This window comes from Thunnus albacares, chromosome 9, assembly GCF_914725855.1.
Source record: "Thunnus albacares chromosome 9, fThuAlb1.1, whole genome shotgun sequence".
Lineage (NCBI taxonomy): Eukaryota > Metazoa > Chordata > Actinopteri > Scombriformes > Scombridae > Thunnus > Thunnus albacares.
The window spans coordinates 33,096,130-33,120,149 of NC_058114.1; the positions used below are offsets into that span (position 1 = coordinate 33,096,130).

Sequence of the window (24,020 nt, forward strand, 5' to 3'; positions counted from 1 at the left end):
CTAAACCCAACTGGCTGGATTACCAACTGGGCAGAGTGGGCAACTAGAGGTCCCACACCATCAGGGTCCCCAAAAGCTCCAGGTTCACGCTGGGTCTATTCATTTTTTCACCATTTGATTATTTGCATATTGGTTAGGGATAAATTTGAACTAACATGAGTCCTGAATTATTAAGTTATGTTTCAGCCCTGTATTGTAGAGGGAGCCTGTGTCAAAACCTAGTTTTAAGTTAATTAAAAAAGTACCATAATTTCAAAGCTTGGGTCTATCAGTTAAGATAACTTCAGGGTTAAGGCCCCTCACGTGAACCACAACATCCCTAGTTTGTTGCATGTCCCTCCCCATCTCTCTTTCCACTCATTTCCTTTATGTCTCCACTGTTGTTGTCCATTAAGGGCCTAAAACAGGAACACTGTACTGACCAAAGTAATGGCTGAGATTTTGGGAATGTGGTAACATTGTAAAAAATAGGTCCAACATGGTAACAAATGATGATCATGTAGGTTGTAAGCCAGCCTAAAGGTTAGTCAGACTTACTTGGAAGAAAAAACAAAGGTGAACAGTAAAATTACTACCCAAACTATCTGCTGTAATCAACACTCACATTTTACAGACCTACTTCCTGCTTCAATGTTCAACTGTACTTGTTCAGTAGGGGCCAAGCAGCATTTTTTTTGCAGATTGATACCTTAACCCAGCCTTGAAGAGGAAGCGAAGGTATCATTTTACTCTATTATTTAAATTTAAAGAAAAATAAATCACAACTTTCCCCCAAATGTGGCAGCCAGCAGCTACAGTAGCATCAGTCACTGTGAGTGGAGCTTGTTTGGTAAAGCATAGGTTTGCCATGGCAGAGATCCCAGGCTCTAATCCCAAGTGTGAGTGTCAAACTGGTTGCAGTTTTTCATGAATTATGTGCTTGTTAACAAGTAGCACTTCATGTGCTTGGACACTGGGCCCCTTATGAGCTGCTTCCTCATAATAATACTACATCACCAGGAGTGGACAAACAAAGGAACTCACTTACTGAGTGCTCAGCTGGGACCATGATGAATGATTATGAACAAGTAATGGCTTTTACTGTACTGGGATTTACTGTATCAGACATTAAATATAAAGTGCATCAGATCATGAACTTTTTTTGAAAGGCTTTGCAAAGACTGTTCAAGTACCTGTTAGGGATGCAATGATTATAGATTTTGTTGGTATATTATAGTAAAAACCACAGTTTCATGATTATTATGCATTAATTTATTTCACAATAGTATGGATGAATAAAATCACATGAGCATGTTTTGTGGCACACTGAGCACATTATAGAATGAGGCCAATTGTGGAGTCTGGCACAAGCAGCAGTCTTGTTATTTTAAATAGACTAGATGTGTTGTCTGTTGTCTGGTTGAAAGGCTGTGAGGCTGCTAGCAGCCAGCCTTCCCTGTTGGTTTCACAGAGGAATGTTACTAATGGTGACAAGCCATTTTTCAAATCGCCTCTCTAGGGTTTAAATTGTCTTCACTTAGAATTTCACTCAGTGTCCTAATGTATTTTGGCCCTTGCAGGTATAGCAGTGTGGCTTTACAAACACGTGCACACAGCCTGAGCTCTCCTGCCTCATAAATCAATGCAGATTAATATGATCAAAAAGAGAGATTCACATTGAGTTTTAAAAACCACCAGTTGTCTTAAAATACTAAATAGAGCTGTGTGTTACTGTCATTCTTTAAAATACTTAGTCCCTATGAGGGGATTTCAGCTGTTGTCTGGTGTTGAACTGCAACTGTTTACAACCTTCTTGAAGACATAAGAGAGGCTTTGCAGTTGTGATACAAATCTTGCATTAATGATGGTGAACAAGGTCTCCTGGAGCACCATCTCCTGGTGGAGTTAGTTGATAGTGTCTGAACACAGAGCTAGTCAAGAAAAACACAAATACTGTAAGATGTGTAAGATAAGAGTGTTGCATTGTGGGTATAGAAGTCAGTAATATTAGAATTTCATGAGTGTTTCCAAATGTTGAGAGATGTTTGCTGTCACACAGTACACTGCTTAACACCGCTTAGCCTATAAATGATGTTGGTCCTCGCAATAGCATTTACTGTCTCAAGAATAAACATTAAATACATAAATCATCTGACAATTAGAGTTTTAGATCATGTAAAATTGGAAATGATGGTTGAAGATTCCTGATGTTCTCTGATGCCTGTCCCCTGATGGACCTTTCAAGAGTTACACACAAGTCAACATACAAGAAAATACTAAACACAAACAGTAGAGCTGGGTAATTAATCCAATTTTATTTTCAGTTACAATGTTGGCTTCCAACAATTATGTAAACAAGATAATCATCTAAAATGGTTATTGTACCACATTCCGTTTCGCAACGATGCTCTCGATTTGTCTTGTGTTGTAAGAAATCCAGCGCACCCTTTTCCTTTACAGCAGTGCACTTTAACCCCTCCCTAAAAACCCCAAACCCTCTCTCACTGGGAATCCACATAGTAAGCAAGATGTCAGCCTGTCGGCACCGACTCTGACCTGTGTTCAGGGTCTCTATCCACAGAAACTGCCGTCTGTCAGCTGCAGCTCCTGGGGACAAACTGCCTTCACCAGGCTGACTGACAGCAGAAATTTACTGAACCAAAATAGTTTTCATGTGGGCTCCACGGGAAGAAATCGACAGTGTCTGTATTTATTGACACATTGATGTTATTTCCCTGCCCACCGTAGTGAGTGAGGGGAATCTTCCTGTAGTGAAACAGGCGGCTCACAGACTGGGAGCCTTGACCAATCAATGTAGATACCATTAATAAGTTCAAAACACATATACAGCAGAATATTTGTGTGATTTAAACAGCTGTCTGTGCAGATTACTCTTCATTAAATGCGACAGAAATAGACTGGGAGCTTAAAAAAAGACGGCCGTCACTCACGCGTGTCTCGGAGTCTGTGTGGATTGATATATTTCATAAAACGGAAGCATTTCTGTTCCATGAGTCAGTGAGTATAATCATGTTAAATAATCATGATCTCAATATTGACCAAAACAATCGTTATTATGATTTTTGCCATAATCAAGCAGCCCTAACAATAAAAATACCATAACAAACAACAGATGATTCAGCACTAAGTGGCTGATCCCTCTTTAAAAACTGTTTTGAATTGAGTTTAAAATGATCCATTTTGAGTCGTGTTTAGTTGCACACATTGATCCTCGAGCAGAGAACTACAGCTCCCCCACAAACGCACCCTGAGTTACTGAGCCAGAAACCCTGAGAGGTCTCGCCATGTCACTGAGCAGCTGAGGAGCTGGCTATGAAGGAATTCATGGATAAGTTCAATATTAATACATTTAGCAACATATTACGCTTTTGAAGAACAAGACAGTGACGACATTCTCTTAGTGTGCTATGCAAACTTTCACTTTCACTATATGTCATCTTATAAGGGTTGATTGTTGTTGAGGCCGTTTTTGACCGCAATGTTGCACAAACACTTAAATGTGAAAAGCTCATGGAATGCATATTTACATTTATATTTGTCATGTATAAACAACTTCCAATGCGTTGAAATGCATGTTAGTTGGTATTTGCAACCCTGCTGACTATTTGTACATGTTTTCTCATTTTAGATGGTAATATAATATAATACTGAGATATTTCACCCCCCAAGACCTGCTCCACACATTGTCCATTAATCTTTCATTTTGGCTTCTGGCAAGGGACGACTGTTGGAAGAAAAAACGTATTGACGTGGTTTTCTTAATGTCAAGTGTTAGATTCAGTTGTAAAACTGAATGAAAACTGTGGAAATAGTTCTAGAACATATATACTGTGTAACAGTAGGGAAGTCCTGAGCTGTATTATAAAGTTAAACCCATTCAAACTTGATCAAATGCTGATCCTTTCTTTGCTGTATGAATTAACTATAATAACTATATTTTCTCATTTTCAGATTGTGCTTCATGTAAGCATGGGTAGCTGTGTCTATAGATAAAAAAACCTGATTAAGACATCCCTACTTAACAGCATTACCATAATATTTAATAAAAACTTTCATGCTATGCAGAGGATCACTCCTAATTGTTCTTAAGCACCACTGTCGGGCCTCATTTTCAGCTTTGTGTGTAAAATCACTAATGGAGAGAAGGGCATGAACTTTGCTGTAGAAATATGTGCTTCCCAGAAGAATGACTCTACTGATTTAGATGATTCTGCGAGCTTAACCAGCCTCGAGTATCACATAACAGATTTCCAATATATTTGCCAAGCACATTCATGCTCCCCTGAAGAGGAACTGTTTTGAATTACATGATTCCATAGGCTGTTTTGTAGTGCCATGCTGAGGTCACACACTTTTTTTTCACATAATAATTGTCAGTACAGTGTTGTTTCCTTCTTATTTGTGAAATGTATCAAACGGGTGTCTAGCAAAAGACTGCAGGATGTTGGACCCCTGGAGGTCCTCTCATTAACCACTGGATGGTCTCAGAAGACCTGCTATGGAAGCTCAGTAATGTACAGTGAAAACATGAGTTGTCCCCTGTATTTAACAGCATCTTCATCTTCTTTCATCCTGCAGTGCTTGTGCTGCTGTTTGTGATGTGGATAAAGAGGAGGGATAAGGAGCGTCAGGCCAAGCAGCTCCTCATCGACCCAGAGGACGACGTCCGAGACAACATCCTCAAATATGACGAAGAGGGAGGCGGAGAGGAAGATCAGGTACAAACACACACACACACACACACACTAGAAAAATAACAAGACAATAAAAACGCCCAGGAAGCCATCCAAACTGATCACTCCTGCTGTGCAGTCTTTACAGTTATTTAATTGGTGTGTCACTCCTGATTAGCTGAGTTGACTATAGGTTAGTATTAGGTTATATCTGATCGGTGGCTTTGTGTCGAAGCTTATCTTTAACGCCACTGACGGTTGTGACAGAAATCTGCCTCAAGCTGCACTTACGTTTATCACTGCTAAATAAACAAACATCCTTTTAACAATTCATGCTAACACTCTCCTCCCCCTATCACACCCACACACACACACACACACACACGCACAAACATATATTCTCAGAAAACAACCATAAAAGACACATAATGTTGCCACACAGACACACACACTCCCCTTCTCTACAGTTTTCAATCATCTGTCCTCCAGCTAAGATTAAGTGTACTACAAAAGAGGACCTCAAAACAGGATTAATTGCTTTCTGTTGGAGAACAATCCTGTGTCCCTCCACGCAGCTCCTCTTGCTGGTGCCAAACACATAAGCTGCTCCGCACTTCTGCTGGAAAGATGTTTAACTCTCTGGTTTAACCAGCCGACTCCACTAAGAGCATGTTTTTATAGCAGAGGCTCAATTGAGAGGCTGCAGACTTTCTATTGTATATGTGTGAACATATACACACCTGAAGTGCTGTTACACCTACACTTCTGTACTGACGCTCACATAAAGCAGTGTTTGGCAGCTGTAGAGTTTCTCAGCTTTAAGGGAACAAAGACTGAGATTGTGTTCCTAAGGCAACATTCAGACTGCCAAAATTGTTTTTTTTTTTTACTCATGGGCCACTTACTAGCTTTTTCCAGAGCTTTTCAACCACATCTCACAGTCTTCATCAGCAAACTGAGGTAAGATTATGTGTGTGAACTGAGACAATCACACGATATTTGACATTGTTACATTTGGGCTGCTTTATAGATAAATCCTGGTTAATACTCCTTACTTAGGATTATGAGAGAGAGCAGGAAAATCAGTGTCTAGTTCATTTAATTGCATTTTCACTGATTTATTTGTAAGGACAACACACATTTATCAAAACTTGTGTAAATGTGTCAGTGTTAGCCAGATGGCTAATGTTCGGCAGCAGTCCTTTAGTAAAAATGTTCTGAAACCAGTGTGGTGACAGGTTCAGAATCGACAACAAGATGCTATAAAGACAATAGCGACAAAATAAGCATCCTCAGTTTTGCTGACATGACTAGCATTCTGCACCAGAGCTGAGAGCATCAGAGCAGTGAACAGAAATGAGTTGCTCTGCTCTCTATTTCCATCACTATTTGTTATCTACTGACGTGATTTTGATATAAGACTGGGTTTGTAAAGGTGTATAACCCGCTGTGCTGTTGTTGGCACCTCCCATTACAGTCACTATTCTGTCATAACAGTTTCAGCTTTGTTAAATAATGTATTTCATCTGGGTGGAACATCTGTGTTATTGCTCTTTTGCTCATGTGGGTCACTTGAAGATTGAATCTGATATTGTTTCTGGTTTAATCTACACCCACACAAACACTTTTTTTCCACCACTTTCCTTGATATATTATACTTGTTTTTATATTTAGACATAATTTGAGGACAGCCAGTTCTTCACTGTACCTCCAAGATGGTGTCACACTTGGCTGATATGAGCAGCTTCTGTTGCTGGCTACTGAGCTTGTTCCTCTGAAAGAGGGATGATTAATTTAGGGGCGTACCTGGAACTGGTAGTGACTGACTCAGCATTAGCTTTTGGTTAAGGGAAGAGGATGAGCTAATATGTTTTGATACAAACCATGTGGAACTAAAAAGCACCCAAAATGCCTCTGAATGTCAGTGAGTTCATCCTAAAACTAAAATTTGAAAACATAAATCAGAACATTATGTACCAAAAAATGGCCATTTCACACATGCCTTTCTTTAATGTCAAGATCAGGATGACATAAAAATATCACTTTTTTTCATATCAGAATATCAGAATTTTTTTCATACCAGTCGGGTTTTCTTTCAAATACACACATGATCAGAGATGAGGAATTGTAAGTTTAAATCATATTGAATTCAATAAGTCCAACATCACAAAATCCATATTTTGTCTACAAAAACTGTGACTAAATACATTCATGAATAACCTTTTTTTCCCATGTAGATGAAATGTTGACAAGGCCAAACTGACTTTATGAAACAAAAGTGTGACTAAATCTTTATATTATGTTAAAAAAAAAAAAAAACTTGCTTGAAATATTTGAAAATATAATTTTTTAAAGAGCATAACGAGAATACAAAATTACACAAAACTTTCCATGACCTCTTATCCTGAGCATCTTCCTAGTAGTGAGAAGGTGATGGGAAAAAACAAAAAAACAATATTTCAATCAATATTTGGAGCAGCTGTTGCCACAGAAAGAAAAAGTGTGACATAGTGTCAGGAGAGATGTTCCATGTCTATAAAATAGCTTTAAAAGTTCACTGAGACTTGTTACTCTATCAGAATTATGTGGGATCTTGACATTATTTGTGTAGGTCTGCAACTTGGGAGCAGGATTGTTCATCAAATGTGTTGTGTACAGAAGGATGCCCCCCCCTGAGGCCTCAGTAGCCAAGAAAAACATAAATTTAAATAAACTTTAAACATAGTCTGTGGTTGTGTTGGCTGATCCTGACCAGACTGCACCCATCACTGTCTGATATACTGATCAACAAAACCACTGCTTTCCTCACACTAATTTATCCAGAAACAACCGGCTCTCTCATTAAAAAAGTAGATACACCAGACTTAAACAAATAATGGTTATAGTGAAACTTTCACAACTCCTCAAATATGACTTGGGATATTAATCATATTTGATTAATAGGTATGACTGCTGTAACATGACAGACTCTAAGTTCATTTAAATTTAACTTTTTGGTAACACTTTCTATGACACCCATGTCTATAATGCATTATAAACTTATAATACCTTATAATCTGCTTATTGCAATGTATAGTTACAGTTAAAATCACTCATAAATATTCATAATGCTTTATAACAATAATCATAACACATGATAAAGCATTTTATAATGACTTATAATGTCAAGTATCATAATACTAATAGTTGGTGGTCACTCACTGACATTTTTTTTTACAAGGATCATAGTGTATTGTAAGTGTATTGTAGTTATAATACATTATAATCATGTTATAATGCATTATAATCACTGTTATAATATATTATAATGTGATTATAAGTTACTCTAAGTGGTCATTGGGTGCTTTAAGTAAAGTGAGAAAAATATCAATAAATCTATGTGTAGTGAAGGAGGGTTCCCACATCAGGTCTCCCAGACCACAGACAGCTATGCTAACCAGTCAGCCAAAGAATTACGCTCCTGGCAAATGGCCAGCTTGTCTAGTCATCCGGGGTCATTACTCTCTAGAGGGCATGGGCATGCACTGTGACACTATGTAAGAACAACACACAAAACGTTGTAAAATTAATGTATATGTTTAACGGGTCATAACAGAAACTGAGCACTACAATTACTGTTGGAGTCAAGGCTACTTGGTCTAGACTAAAACTAGATAAAAATGTCACGTTTTTGTTGATAACTGACTAAAATAAGAAGGATGAACAAATAAAACTAAAATTTACATGGACTTTTGATCTCAGGACTAAGACTTAATCTGAGAATAATTGACAGAATTAACACTACACACACTGGCTGTGTGTTTATTCTCTGGACCAATAGCAGTGGTGAGGTGTATCTCATAGAGCGTTGTTGTGGAGCAGCCAGTAAGGCTAGGCAACAAGTAAGGCTAATGTCTCTTAGGCAATGTCAACTTGTTCTGACATTAAACCAAATTAATGGCAACAGTCTACATGCAGAAAGATCAAATCATAATCTGCTATATAACACTTTAAAATAAGTGTTACACATAAAATGACTGCATAATTCAGTGGTGGGTTTGAGTTAATAGTTTATTTTCTGTGTTCAGACTGTGTGCACGGTTCAGTACATGAAAGTAAATACCAGGAACCAACCTTCATGTAATCTCTCTGCAGTAAATATAATAAATAAAATTAGTGAAAGGAAATCTTGGTTTGCTTACAGTAACACAGGCCTTGGATAGTGTCGGGGATCTATTTTATTTGATTAGATTTTCATGTTGGTGGGTTTTTTCATCCACTGACAGGCTGGGTCTTTATTTGTCTGGATTTAAGCCTCAGATAAAAAGCAGACTCAGTTCCCAGGAACACACTCACAAATACGCCTTATTAGACCTTCATTCACTGCAGTTGTTCACTCACCTCTAATCCTTACCTATAACCTTAAATACCACTTTCACCTCAAACCTTTTATTAAAGATTACATAATGAAATGGAATGGAAATGTCTGTTCTCCTGGAGCAGAATATGACTGGTAAATATCAGCAGAGGTTTCTGATTAGCAGAGAGTCAAAGTAAAGTAAAGAACCCCCGGACACTTTTCACCACAGACTGCTGCCGTTCAGCATGTTGAGGTTGTGTTCTTGCTGTTTAAAGGTCATCTAACCTGAGGGCCCTATGCGCTGTCACTGCCGTAACAGCAATCTTACAGGCTCATGTGTGAGAAAGGGCTAGTAACATAATAATAAAAGTCTAATGCAATCTCAACTCATTACCCTCATGTTTTGAAAATGCAGCAAAAGACAATGTTTGACCATAACACTGGCATCTTTTTATTTTTGGTTAAACTTAATTCAAAAATGCTGCTTAGCATAGATATAAACACACCAAGGTGGTATATGTGTGTATGTGTCGATAGGGACTCTCAATATGTGTCATTTCATGTTAAAATGGTAAATGGTAAATGGACTGTACTTGTATAGCGCCTTTCTAGTCTTCCGACCACTCAAAGCACTTTTACACTACGAATCACATTCACACACATTCATACACTGAATGGGTGCAGGGGCTACCATGCAAGGTCCCAACCTGCCCATCAGAAGACATCTAATCATTCACACACATTCATACACTGATGGCACAGCCATCAGGAGCAATTAGGGGTTAAGTATCTTGCCCAAGGACACATCGACATGCAGACTGGAGGAGCCGGGAATCGAACCTCCGATCTTCCGATTAGTGGACGACCCGCTCTACCTCCTGAGCCTAAATTGTTAAAATTTTGAAACAGCCAGTTTTTGGTCTCCAAAGCTCTAAAATAACTTTTGGTGGCCATACTTCTACAGTGGAAATGTCTTGAAAGTCAAGTGGTGAAAAAGCATCTGCTGTGTAACAGGCCAAAAAAATCCACTGAAGAGCAATGCCTGTGTTCTTGCATAATTTAACCCATATTGTAAAACTTTATACACTTTATATTACTGCCAACTAAAACACACCATTGTGTTTTCAATTTTGAATGCCTTTCCTACCGTCTAAGAAGTCATTGTTTCCTATTCATTTCCATACAAGTATATAAAACTTACAAACACTTTAAACTTGACCTTGAGTTTAATCATTCACCTCAGACACTGTATCTGCTTTTATGTGTATCAGTGTTACCTTATAATAGTGTGGTAATGCAGTCTGGGGCTCTCACTTTGGTCTGCATGTACAATTGTGCGACCACGAACAAGAAAAGAATAGACAGATATCAACAAAAACTAATGGCAGGTAGCCTACTGTAGGACAATACCAGTCATTCAAAATATTAAATACAGAGTCCTTGACAAATCCTGTCAGGTTATAGCAGGGCTCTCAGCAGCTCTTCAGTGAAAAGTTTTCTGTTGGTCGGCCATTATTGTGAATAAAGCCCAAGGTCAGTCCACAGCATGCTGTTATTGTCCTGAAAAGACTGCTTTAGTCGATTTCCCTGAAGACCAGAGAGCATGAAATGGTTTCTGGATGGTTGCTGTAGTGATTTAGACACTACCATTTAACATGAACAGATCAGAGGCCGTGACACACACTCCCCCTCTGCCCGGCTGACTGTGCTGATGTGGTGTAAGAGAAGGTGAGAGATGGACTGTGGATGCTAATTAGATCACATTAGAATGGGGTTGACTCCTCCCTGAGGACGGATGATGCAGGCGAGATGGTAGACGTTGCATCAGAGGAGATCATGCTGCCCCTTTGAGTCATTGAAATTCTCACTACATCAACTGTTAAATACAGCAGGAACATAAAGGTAGTTAGTGTCAAGTTATAGCTCCATTTACTGTAAGTGTATGTGTGTATGTTCCTCCAAATCTGTCCTGATGAAGATTGTTATTTCCATGAAGCAGTTAAGTCTCTTATGAGTGCTGGCACAACCAGAGCCTGCAAAAATACTGCCATTAGTGTTGCAGTTATGAAGAATACATTATTATGCAATTATAGGTAGATTTGTTGGGGTTTGGTAATGAAGCTGAAGCCAAGAAGCAGATTTTTCTCATTTAGTTTGAGGTACGAATGTACAGCAACCCAAATATGCTGCCAAGGAGAGATTATGTCTCTTTTTAAGCAGAGGTGTTGAAGAGTTGAATTCATGTTTCAGGATGATCCAGAACTCACTGTGTCTGCATAAGAAATCTTTACGGAATTTAAACAGGAAAGTAGGATAGGTTCACAATTCTTTAAGTCCCTTCCCAATGCCTTTTCAATGTGAGTGATGGGGGACATATTCCATGGTCCTCGTTTTGTGCAAAAATGTATTCAAAAGTTTATCTGAAATAATATGAGGCTTCTGATTTAGTTAAATCGAGTGTATATCTTCCAAAGTAACTGTCTTTTTTAGTATAAATTTCCCTCCATATCCCTCCACTGATGCTCAACAGGGAAACAAAATGAGGGTACAGCATTGTATGAAGTGCTTTTGATGGCACAAAATGTGGTCAGTTGTTGTGTGTGATAGATTGTCAGGCAAAATCCTCCTACTGTCACTCTCCCCCCATTGCGGTAATCACTCAGATACAAGGAAGAAGAATGTGTGGAATAAAAAAGAACATCTCTTGTTCTGCTGTATCTATTTTGATCTCTCTTTTTTTTTCTTAAAGCAGACTTATCATCGACCAACATTGTATTAATGCCCAACACCCAAGCTGCTGGTGTCAATGTAAATGTCAGACGTACAGTAACAAATATCATTACAGTGATGTCAAAGATATGTTTCAGGTTATTTAGAAACAGTGTCTCCGGTATATATAGTTAGTCCACAAGAGAGCACTGACAAGTTTATGTCCCACTCACTACATAACATAGCTAGGTCACCAAATATATAAGGAATGCTTATTTACCGAACCATGGATGGTTTGGACACAAACGCATAACTTGAAGCCTGACATGATGGATTCTCACATGATGTAATGATGTTGTGATCTTGTGAATCCAGCTGCCTCACAAGGTAACATATTTTTATCAATTCAAAAATCCAAAATCAAGTATGGCATTGTCCTCAAACATCCAGCATTAGTCGAGCTAAACTTCAAATTGCGAACAGGTTAGCAAACACTTCCATAACTTTCCTTACCCAATCAACAGAAACAGAACAACTCCTGGTCCAGCAGCTCCTAAACAATACCTGTTTTCCTAGTGGTCATGATTTCTGGAGTAACCCTAAAGTTAAGACAGGAAAGCATACAACAAATAATTTTGTACATTTCATATGGAAATTTCAGGGCCTTTTTTGAGGAAGGTTCACATGGATTTTCCAGCAATCATTTCTGTCATACAGTCATGACATGGTTTAAGCCTCACTGGACTGGAAACCGGGCTGAAAAACAACAAAGGAAGGTTTAACAGTTCTGGTTCATAAAAGCATCATGTACAGTTTTGAAAAGGTCATGGAATCAGAGATGAGGTAATCCTAGTAGTAGTGTGTTTTAAACGCGATGTTGTGAGTTTGAAGTCAGTTGAATGTCTTCATAAACAATTATATGTGTGGCTTTGTGTGTGTGTGTTTAGGACTATGATCTGAGTCAGCTGCAGCAGCCTGATGCTCTGGAGCCGGAGTGTGTCAAGGTGGGGATTAGACGTCTGGATGAGAGACCCCTCCATCATGACCACCAGTACCCCCTCCGCTCTGCTGCCCCCCACCCAGGAGACATAGGAGACTTCATCCACGAGGTAGGACAACACAGGCTGTGTATGTGTGTGTATGTGTGTGTGTGTGTGTGTGTGTGTTTGGAGAGGGCTGTCTTTTGTCAAGTTAAACCTCTCCAGGCAACATCTTTGTGTAAAAATTCAGTGTTCTTGTCAGTCTAAACCAGCAAGTGTGACCACAGCAGAGGAGGGTGTCCCATCCTCACTGACTGAGATTCACTCTGTTCACTCAAGTTAAATTCAGGTGTTGGGCACATGTACTTGCTCACCAGAAGTATTGAATCACAACTCGAGTGAAATACAAACAGTCTGTTGGCCAGTTGGTGAACATTGTTCAGAATAAGCTGGATTTGCCAATCTTCTTTGGATCTTTTGCTCATCTCATCCCTTTTCTATCCTTTGTTGTAAAGCATCAAAGACTGGCCGGGATGTGTGTAGTTTACCTCATCACCTTACAGGATTTAGGGATATTGTAGTTCAGACAGTTTTTTCAAACAGTTGCTCCTCACAGCTATTTGGAGCCAACCCACTGTAACATTCAAAGACTTTGATTGCACTTAATTAAAACAGAATGAAATGCTTATATTCAAACACAGAAATCATAAAAAATGATGCAGATTTCAAATGTATTCAGTGTTAAGCTCAGTAATACATAGTCTGCCTCACTGGTATGAAACAATACACAAGTGTCAGTGATGACGGTGATGATGGTTGGCAGAAGGACACTATATGCAAACTCAAGTTTGTTTAAGAAACAGACATACTGTAGCTAGAGAGAGTGGCACACAGAACAGTGTCTGTAATTCTTAATTAGCTTTGCTAGTGGTCAGGATTAGCTGGCCTCAGACATGGCCACAGCCTGGACACCTAATTGGAGGTAAATCCATTGAGTTTAGTTAATCCCACAGACTGGTTATAGGTCATCTTCAGCCCCTTAAGGGGACAGTTTGGGGAAGTCTTTTAGAGCGTCCCACTTTTTTACTATTTACTGTCTTAATACAGTACTGACATGTCATTATGTAAATGAGTCTTGGTGTAACAATTCCTACTCTCCATACTGACCCTGAAACTGTTCTCTCTAACTACCCTAGCTACACTGTAAGAAATGGGGGCAAAAATCCACTGCCCTTAATCCAGCCCAAAGTTCAGCTGAAGCCAAAATCAGGCAAAAATTTAGACTGTAACTTAGAAGATACGACTCGATGTAGCTAACTCAGACTGCTGAAGCAGCAGTGCAAACTTTTTATATGTAAGCTACCATTTGTAACGACATAATACAAATTCCACAATTGAAAATGAGCAGGAAGAAGAAAAAAACAGGATCTTCCACTTTTGTGGGACTATAACAACTTCACAGAGTTTCCTTGTCAGTGAAATGTAAACATGGTGTTTAGGCATTAGAACAAACTACTGGTGCCATTAAAGGATTTGTGTGGTGCTTTGGTTATGATCTGTCTATATGGGACTAAAGCAACCAAAACCAGATATTTGCTACCATATATTTAATATCTTTACATCTGATGATTATACCAAACACTGCTGAGTAAAATCTGCTGATAACGTTCTAGTATTATGTCTCTGTTTAGATGTGTGAGTGTTCAGGAAAGAACCTTCAGGCCTCTGTAAGCTTCAAACTAGTTAGTATGATGTGTTGTTTGACTACGTCTATATGTTCTACAGGATCTCTTTGACAGTTTTTAGCAAAAGTGTTTACAGTGTTACACACGGGTGTATAAGTGAGGTGCCACCACAGTGATAGCGATTTGTCTGTTTACCACCTACAACCCAGATTCATCTCTATATGATGAATCCAGGCCACACTCAAAGGCAAAGCAAAAAAAGCCTGCCATCATAGCTTCCTCCTGGCCACTGCCTCTCCGTCTCGCTCCAAGAATTCTCTGTCTTTGTAGTCTCAACACAATGAAGTGTTCGAATGGGGATAAAGGCGCACACGCTTTTGGACAGTCTCTCCTCGAAGCCATTCATGGTGTTTCACTTGTTTATAGTCATGAAAAGTGACAAAAGTAGCTGCAGAGAGAACAAACAAAGAGAGAGCCCAAGAGAGAAGGTTGGGTGTGGTTGTTGGATTGTGTGGAGGAATACAGAGATTGTGGCAGACGCCGTTAGACTAGCACTTTGTTTGAAGCATACCTTTATCATCCAACACTAGAATGACTGGACTGTAAAAGATAATTCATAAGAGTTGAGCGCTGACTCCGTACATACGTTTGTGCAGCTCTAGAGAGAAGGTGAACATCCTGAATTTGAAAAATATGTTTTCATCAGTTCTGAGTGTGACTCTTAGCTGGATGAACATGACTCTCACAGTTAATCACATAGGCTTCTTGAAGAGACCGAACTCTTCCCGTAACAGGGCCGAGAACCGTCTTCACATCTGGAGTGCATGGCTCCACGGTGGAGAGGCACCTCCGAGGCGTGAAGAGTCATCATTGTCAACGTGAGCTGACGCACGGCATTCACTGTGCGCTATCTGCTTCCATATTGTTTGTGTGCACAAGCGTGTGTGTGTGTGTGTCTTTTGGTCGGGGCTGCATAAAGACATCTGCCAAGCGGAGCTATGAATAATGAGCGGGAGCTGTCAGACATGGCAAGCTGATCTAGACAGCTTAATCCGGCAGACATGACAAGCCGATGCTTCTCGCCCTGCCTCTCCCTCTCCCTCTCCCTCTCTCCGCGTTAATTCTCTCCTCCCATTGAGTTTCCGAGTGACAGGAGCGTCTTCAGTCAGACGACAGACGCGGCCCACAAAACATTTCCACAGCTTATCAGATTTATTGCTTTCATTTCCAACCACTCTTGAGTGGTGAGGAAGGGGGAAAAGAAACACCCATTTTCTGGACTGCTAGTTTTGGAGAAAAAAAAAATGTTTAGATGTTAATTGTAGATGGCACTGGAACAGGTTGAAATTCTTAGAGTGAGGTCATTAGAAATGGTGCACGTGACTACGTATGTGTGCGTTTGTATGCGTGGGAAGGGTGGGTGGTTTTAAGTTCAGGCTACGCTGGGTAATCTGCTGAATCTCCTCCTAGAGATAGAGGCAGCATCTGTCCAGCCTGACCCAAATCCTCCTCTCTTCTACGCTCCTCTATAATCCCTCCTTCTCTCCTTCTCCCCCAGCACTCCCTACTGTCCATCTCAACGCCCCCACACACACACACACATGTACACACTAGGCGTATACCCACGATTGAAGGGATGATTGACAATTGTTTTTTCTTACGCTGATATTAAGTAAATTTTAACTAACTTACATAAATAAAATGTTATAAATATAATCTCTAGAATCTGAGCCTTACTGTGTAGAGATGTTTTTGGTGGAGCGGCATGTCCGCCCGCTGAGCCCCATTAATCAGCAAGAGTGACGAGTGAATTTCTCTGTTCTCCATATGCCTGCTCACCAAAACTTTGCCATCCCATCGGGACAATGGTGGCTTGAAGGTTAGAGAAGCGAGCTTGTGACCGGAGGGTCGTCAGTTCAATCCCATTGACTGGCAGGGTAAATCTGGGTGGGGAAGGTGACGAAGCAGCACTTGCCAACCACACCCTCCCTCATTGCCACCATTGAGTAAGACCCTTAACCCCAACTGCTCCAGTGGAGCTGCTCCAGTGGCTGCCAGATCAGACTGTGGTTGTACTGGGCAGCTTCCAGGTGTGATCAGGATGTTCTTGAAAAAGAGAGCATTGCTCTCAGAGAAACTCCCCTGAATAAATAAATGTTAAAAAACATAAGAGCAGTTAACATTATAGATATGATTTGGATTGATTGATTTGGAACATGATGCTGTGATATTGTTGCACCAAGCACAGACACAAGGACGGATGCTGTGATATAACTCTCCCGACCCCCCCCCCCTACTACCGCCGGCCCCCTGGCGATCGGATCGCCTATCGGTAATCTCAAGTAACCACGATTGGATGATATGAAAAAAGGAAACAATCACCCAACCGTAGCACACATACACACTCTGGTGCCTGTCCTCTAGGGACTGACGTAAAGGTAATTTGGAGGTTAGAGATTCTGGCTTTTGATGGGAAGTTTGACATTTTGAATCCTAGTTCTGAAAGTGAATTCTGCTCCTCTGAGATGCTCTGAATGGTTCAACATGGGCAATCAGATCTGGTTTCAGGGGTTTAACGTGGGTCTTACACTGCTCTGCTTTGGTATGAAAGTGTGAACACAGCTTTCTATACTACCTTACTATACAGTTACTATACAAGTATTATAGGATTACTGTAATCCTGCATTAGATATAGTCTGAGTCTTGTTGCTCTCTCAACCATAAATTCAGCTTCTCTCAATCTGTGGCTTGTTGCACCGTCATGCGCTAAATCTCCGATGCAAACGCGGCAATGTCCATTTTTAATGAACTGAAGGTTGACAGCTCTGCTTAGCAAATATTTTAATACAATTTTTGAATTCTCTGGTGTAGAAGTGATGAGTATGGAACTCCAGGGATTAACCTGTGACATCAGACTGATATGACGGTGCACGGTCATTATCCCACATCAAACGCAGGCTCTGTATGTGAAGGTTTTTATCAGTAATATAACTGCAAAGCCTCAGCAAGTACTATTGAGGTGTCATAGAGCACCTCAATAGAGCTGATCCAGCAATGATGTGTGGTCATCGACAGTAGACTGGAGTCCTTGAAAAGTCACAGTGAATTTATGAAAAAAAAAATATGAGAATGATACAGCCTAGTTAAAATAGAAAATGAAAAATCCTTTTCTGATCCATTTTTACCTTTTTCACTCACAGCAGGCGACACCGGTGGCCTGATGGTTAAAGCGCGTAGCACATAATCCACATAAACCAGGGGACTCTTGTTGCATGTCATACCTCTCTCTTTATCTCCCTATGTGTCCTGTCTCCCTACACTGTCTAATGGTCCCTATAAAATCAAATCAAATAAAGGCATAAAAGCCAGAAAAAGTTATTTAATTTTTTTTTTAAAAAACCAGCCAGCAGTAATAAATGATCATAAAGGCCTCTTAATACTCATTGTCACTGAAAAGCTTCACCACAGCGGGCACAAAGGACCTTCTCAGTCTTTCTGGTGAACACTGGAGCATGAGCAGCCATGCACTAAAGGAACTGTTCGGTCCACTAAAGACACTATTGAGTGGGTATTCTTCATATTTTAGAATGGTCCTCAACTGTTTTTTTTAAAAGAAGCAGAGCTTTCCCCTCCCTCATTACCACCACTGAGGTGCCCTTGTTGAGACTTAACCAGTGGAGCTGCTCAGGGACCAGCAGATCAGACTGTGGTTGTACTGGGAAGCTTCCAAGTATGAATGTCTAACTGAGTGAATGTGACCAACTCTCTCCTGAAAAAGAGAGTATTGCTCTCAGTGAAAATTCCACTGAATATTTTTTTTTTTTGTAAATAAGAGCAGTTAGAATAAAAATAAGAAAGAAAAAAAACAAGAAGTAGTTCTCTATTTACATCAAAGGACCTTAGATTCCTCAGAAAAAACAATCTGAACTGATGTTGGTATTTTCCATCAAGTTTAGAGTTTTATCCAAATGTACACCCACATATTTGTAAGAATAAGAAAAGAATCCACCTCTTGACCATCAATAAAAACAGGAGTAACTTCCTCCCTCTTCTTCTTCAAATCAATAATCAGCTCATTTGTTGTACTGATATTTAGGTTTAAATAATTAGCTTTCCATCATTTAAGCTAAATCATTTCCCTTTGATATCAGGCCAATATTCAGTGAATAAAAAGGGAGATAAAACTGATCCTTGCAGTGCTCCATTTTTATTTGTGTACAGCTGATTGTAGGCATAGTCGTAGGATATCAAAAGGAAATGATTTAGTTTACAGAGAGGAAATCAACTCTTTTATAAAATGATGCAAAGCTAATTATCTAAACCTAAATATCAGTAAAACAAAGGAGCTGATTATTGACTTAGATCCCCGGATCGACCGTTAATTTCAGATGCTTGTTCACTCCTCCACGTTCTGGAAGTCCAGAAGTAGTACTTTCATCTTCAGCAGGACAAGGTTGCCCTTTCTTGCCACTATCATTTGCCGCTGCGATGCTCTTTGCTCACCTCCCCGTCTCCTCCGTTTTTTATTTCCAGGGCCTGAAGGCAGCAGACAACGACCCCACCGCTCCCCCCTACGACTCCCTGCTGGTGTTCGACTACGAGGGCAGCGGCTCCACCGCCGGCTCCCTCAGCTCCCTGCACTCGTCCTCAAGCTGCGGAGACCAGGACTACGACTACCTCGGCGACTGGGGGCCACGCTTCCGCAAGCTGGCCGACCTGTACGGCGGAGGGGACGACTAGCACCCTCGACCCCCACACCGACATCACCCACCCCTTGCCCCCCCACCCGTGCTAGAATGCTCAGGTGGTGGTGGGGTGGGGATAAGGAAAGAGGATATTATGGGGTAAACACGGGGATTTGAATTGGGATACGCAAGCGGCACTTCTGTATTACCACGGGACAGCTTGTAAAGAGACTCGCTGCCTCTTCAGGACAGTTGATGACACTAGGGACCATGCTGACTCCTGGCTGAGAAAGGCCTGACAGCGGCTAGCATCCACAGGCTGATGGACATTATCATCGGGAGCATTAGCAGCCAGAACAGTGCACTCAGTGGGGGATGTTGTCACTATGATGGTTAAGAGCTACGACAGCCATGCTACAGACGCTCATTTACACTTGAATCTCACAGTACAGGAGCACTGGGGTCAAATGTGCCTTTTTGTACATTCTTTTGATTGTGTTCAGTCTTGATTCTGTACATTGCTTTAAAGCTCCCAGTGTTTTGCAACAGCAACTGGAGGAGCGCTTCGCCATGATAATGAGTGTGTGTGTTTTTGGGTTCCACCTCATTACCTGTATGCGTGTGTGTGAGTGTGAGTGTGTGTGAGTGTGTGAGTGTGTGTGTGTGTGTGTGTGTGTGTGTGTGTGTGTGTGTGTGTGTGTGTGTGAGAGAGATAGTCATTTCCACAGAGACACACTGGATGGACACTCTAAAGGGCAAAGCCTATCTTGAGGAGCTTTGGATGATATTACCAGCAAAAACATGGCTTCACTGTACAGCTCTGGGTCTTTTTTTTTTCCATCTGATACCCAAAATATGTTTTACAGAGATTAGCAGGATCAAATACACTTATTTAGATTTGAGCTAACCAAGTTTTGTATTTTCATGAGAATAATCCCTGAAGTGAAACGATCCACTCACCGGACCTTCTTTATAGCTGCTGTTTTTACATGGAAGACACAACGGAGCACCTTTCTCTGCAATAGTGCAGATATATGTGTTACATCATCTGTGTGGTTTTTGAAGCACATGTCTGTATGCATAAACAGCAAGTTCATTTCACTTCACTGGTCTGGTATTAATGTGACTGACTGCCTGTGTTAACAAAGCCTGCAGAGATCAGAAGTTTTAATTTCCTCTCCGCTCTCCCACACTGATTTTACTCTGATCATTCAACACCACATCACATCAAAGCTTTGATTGAATTGCTATAAAGAATTGCTGGCTTTCAACATTCCTACATAGTCGAGAACATTTAGTGCCACAATGAATTTAAATAGCTTTGTTTCTCAATCCGGGAGGTTCCTACAAGCAGAAATGTTATTTGTAGTGTGGTTGAAATATTGCGGCTATGTCCCTGCTGCGCTTTCACAAATGGGAACTTTAAATGAGATGTAGTTTAGCTTATTTGGAGGATGACAAAATACAGAAGCAAAGTGGTGAAACATAATTTCCATGTATGTGTTTGTGCAGATGAAAGAAAACAGAAAGCAAAAACAGCAGCAGAGTTTCAAGGGGACAAGCAAAGAAAACTCAATCTGTGAAACTGGAGGCAAACAGTAAGATCTCTGAAATGACAAATTACAGTTCCCATCATGAACAGAGTGAAGTGAGTAACGAGTATGACAGCGAGAGCAAGAGTGGATTTGTGTAGGTTTGACGCATTGTGGATCGATTTCTCTTACAGATGCATATGTGTGTTTGGTGACCATCTTGTGAACAGAATATCCAACACCTTTAGTCTGTAATGGTAAACAGGCTGCATTCATATAGCGCCATTCCACTCTTCCGACCACTCAAAGTGCTTTACACTACATGGCACACTCACGCATGCTGCTATGCAAGGTACCAACCTCTTCATCAGGAGGAATTCTAAGTATTCTCACACACACACTGTTTGGGTTCAATATCTTGACCAAGGACACTTCGACATGATATGAATGAGCCGGGGATCAAACCACCAACCTTCGGATAAATGGAAAACCCGCTCTACTTCCTGAGCCACAGCCGCCCCATAATGTCCAGTTATACAGTATTGTGGTTGACCAGAATGTGAAACAACAAGCCGTCTGATATCAGATAATGATCTGCTAATACATCTTTCAAACAACTATGCCTGACAAACAGAAAATTCAGAAATGGAGTTGATGTAAGTTCACTGAATTTGCTTATTGCACTGGAACAGTTGCATATGTTGCAGCATTTCTTTATTGCTTTTTAAAATTTGGAACCATCTGGAGATATTTTAGCAATGCTAGCAAAAAAATCCATTAATCCAACAGTTTCATTCTGACAATTTCTGGCTAGATTTACATGAAATTTGAGATATACATCGATGTAATATTAATAGTACAGGTAACCTGATTTGGAATTTTTCCATATCTTTCACACCTATATATGTATGTATATATGTACGTGTGTTTGTGTACACACACACACACACATATACATACATACATACATGAATATATGAGACACTTATGTTGAGACACTTATGAGACACTCATTATGCAGGGGAAAGTTTTGCTGAGATACTATTAGCCTTCCCTCTTCTCTCTTCTCTGTTAGCCTTTCCCTCTGTGAAACATCATTCCACATCAAATCATTCCAATAACACAAATCACAAGTGCGTGTAGCTTGTTTAAATATTTTTTCAGGCACAGTTAGTTGTTCATTCTGTTTATCAGTCACATTTTCTACAGTCAGGAAGCATCAGAATGATTGTGTCTGGCTGTTATCATTTTCCAGACTTCTCATCATGACATTCTGTGACAGTCGTCATTTTTGGAAACTTTACAAATAATTTGGTCCCCAGTCTGTTTCTGCGATAAAGACGTACGGAGATGCTTTCCACTTGTTTTCATTTGTCATTAATTTATTTCCTCCATGGCAACAAAGCACGCTACATGAGCTGTCAGAAACTTCTGTAGGTTGAACTTGTATAACAAAACACTTTTAGGGCTGACTAACTCTTATAGACACACAGTAAAAATGGTAAATGAGAAACTTGGTAGTGTAGCAACATTAAGGCTACAGACAACCTATAATGCAACACTCTCTTAATGTAACAGGCTCTATAGGAGCTGGTACTCTCTCTATTCAATGAGAACATCTGCTATTGTGAATATAATACGACCCCTAAGGGAAAAAAAGACCACAAACATAATCAACGCCTATTTATTTACAAATTCACTATTTTGAGTGTCCTTTACCTTTAAAATCTAATGAGCAGATTGTCATTTAATTTACTGAGCACCGTCATGCTCCAAAGGGGATAAACCCTTTTCATTTTAATGAGCCCAACACAACTCTCAGGACCAATGTTACATATGTATGAATAGCATTTTTTCCTGTTGAATCACAACCTTTGAACCTGTTGTGGGTTTCTACTCATGAAGAGCAGACACTGGTCATACCCAGAGCTGTACAAAAGAGCTGCATATTTTTGCCAGTTTGGTATTCCAAAGCTATTGAGAAGACATGTACAGTAATGCTAGACTCTAGATAGATACCTTCTGTTTTTTGTTTTGCTTTTATCACAATGTAACTTATGCAGCTGATTGCTAATAAAGGGAGTCATCAGTCCTTGTTTTGTAGCAAAGATACTTCTTGATACTCTGCTGTGGTGGATTAAATACAAAAAAGGCAATGTTTCTTCTGTCTGCTGATGATTTGCCTTAGTGTTCTCTGGTACTCTCCAGCTGGCTACTCACTGTAAACTGAAATATGTACAGATTGTATTTTTTTCTCTTGTTGTTCTTTTGGCTGTGGTCTCTGAAAATGACATGCTAATATTCTGAATCCTTGTATATGTGTAATTTGGATTACAAATTAAACATTTTTTGCATGTTTTTATCTTTTCATTATGGGAAAACAGTATTTTTCGGATGTTTTGCAGGCACATTAAATACACTCTAACACACACAGTAGAAGATCCAAAGCTTGACCCTGGTTCAGAATGTGTTAGAAGCTCACAGAGATCGCTTGGCCTTCATTCCACTTAGGGTCCTCATCCACGTAGGGTCAGCAGAACAAGCTGTAAACACAACAGTGATATATTAACACCTTATAAACTTGATTGTAAGTTGAATATTCACTCTCCTTTTACCTCTGCTTTGGTCTCCACCAACTCCTGCAAAAAATGTCTATGTCTCTTTAGCTACTAAATGCTCCACTATGTTTATCAGCTAGTCTCTAACTGTGTCTGTCTGCTGTTTGGTGCGGGTCAGGTAGTGTGCAGTAGGTTTATCGGAGCTTTTTCACTGAAAACCACGTTGATGAGAGCTGTGAGACTGAGCCAAAACAGTGAATTTGCAGGCCAAGAAAACAAAACAGTGAGCTGAAAGAGGCTAAAACGCTCTATAGAGCTGAGGGGAACTGCAGAGTTGGTGATTTTCCTCCTTGGGTTCGTCAGTACAAGTGACCCCTTTCACATTTAAATGTAGTAATTTAACCCATTGTTCATATAAAAATATTGATTAGTGCTGCTTTAAAAACCAACATTGTCATCACTGAGGTAAAGAAAATAGTGTCAGTAAAGTAATTCACAAGTATTCAATTAATTTAGCATTGCACTTCTATAATGTTTGGGGATTTGTGGGAGACATTAAAGAAATAATTGTTGTAATCAAAACTGCAGAGAAATCCTGACTTGTAGTCCAAGAATGAGTCAAACTCAAAAAACATTGGATCCAACATTTCCCATAATGCAACCCCATAGCTTCTTTCATTTGGCACTCCCTGCCTGGTAAATGGACACTTCTTGTGAATTGATGCATCCAGATTGCAGGCTTTCTTTTATAAATTTGTATGACACTAAGACATCATCATGTTTTTTTTCTCAGATGACATTTACAACTGTTTTTACAGGATGAGTGTTTACACTCGTGAAGAGTAAACTGATCTTGGTA

General features: G+C 40.0%; 1 protein-coding gene across 1 annotated transcript in view; it reads left to right on the forward strand.

Moving 5' to 3' along the window:
- LOC122988782 (cadherin-2-like) overlaps nucleotides 1-22,961 on the forward strand; it is a 102,839-nt gene extending 79,878 nt beyond the window's left edge. The window contains exons 14-16 of the mRNA XM_044361397.1: nucleotides 4,579-4,718; nucleotides 12,669-12,830; nucleotides 18,920-22,961. Coding sequence (XP_044217332.1) covers nucleotides 4,579-4,718; nucleotides 12,669-12,830; nucleotides 18,920-19,126 — 509 coding nt within the window. The 3' untranslated portion in view covers nucleotides 19,127-22,961. The remainder of the gene's footprint in view (nucleotides 1-4,578; nucleotides 4,719-12,668; nucleotides 12,831-18,919) is intronic.
- The last annotated feature ends 1,059 nt before the right edge of the window (nucleotides 22,962-24,020 follow it).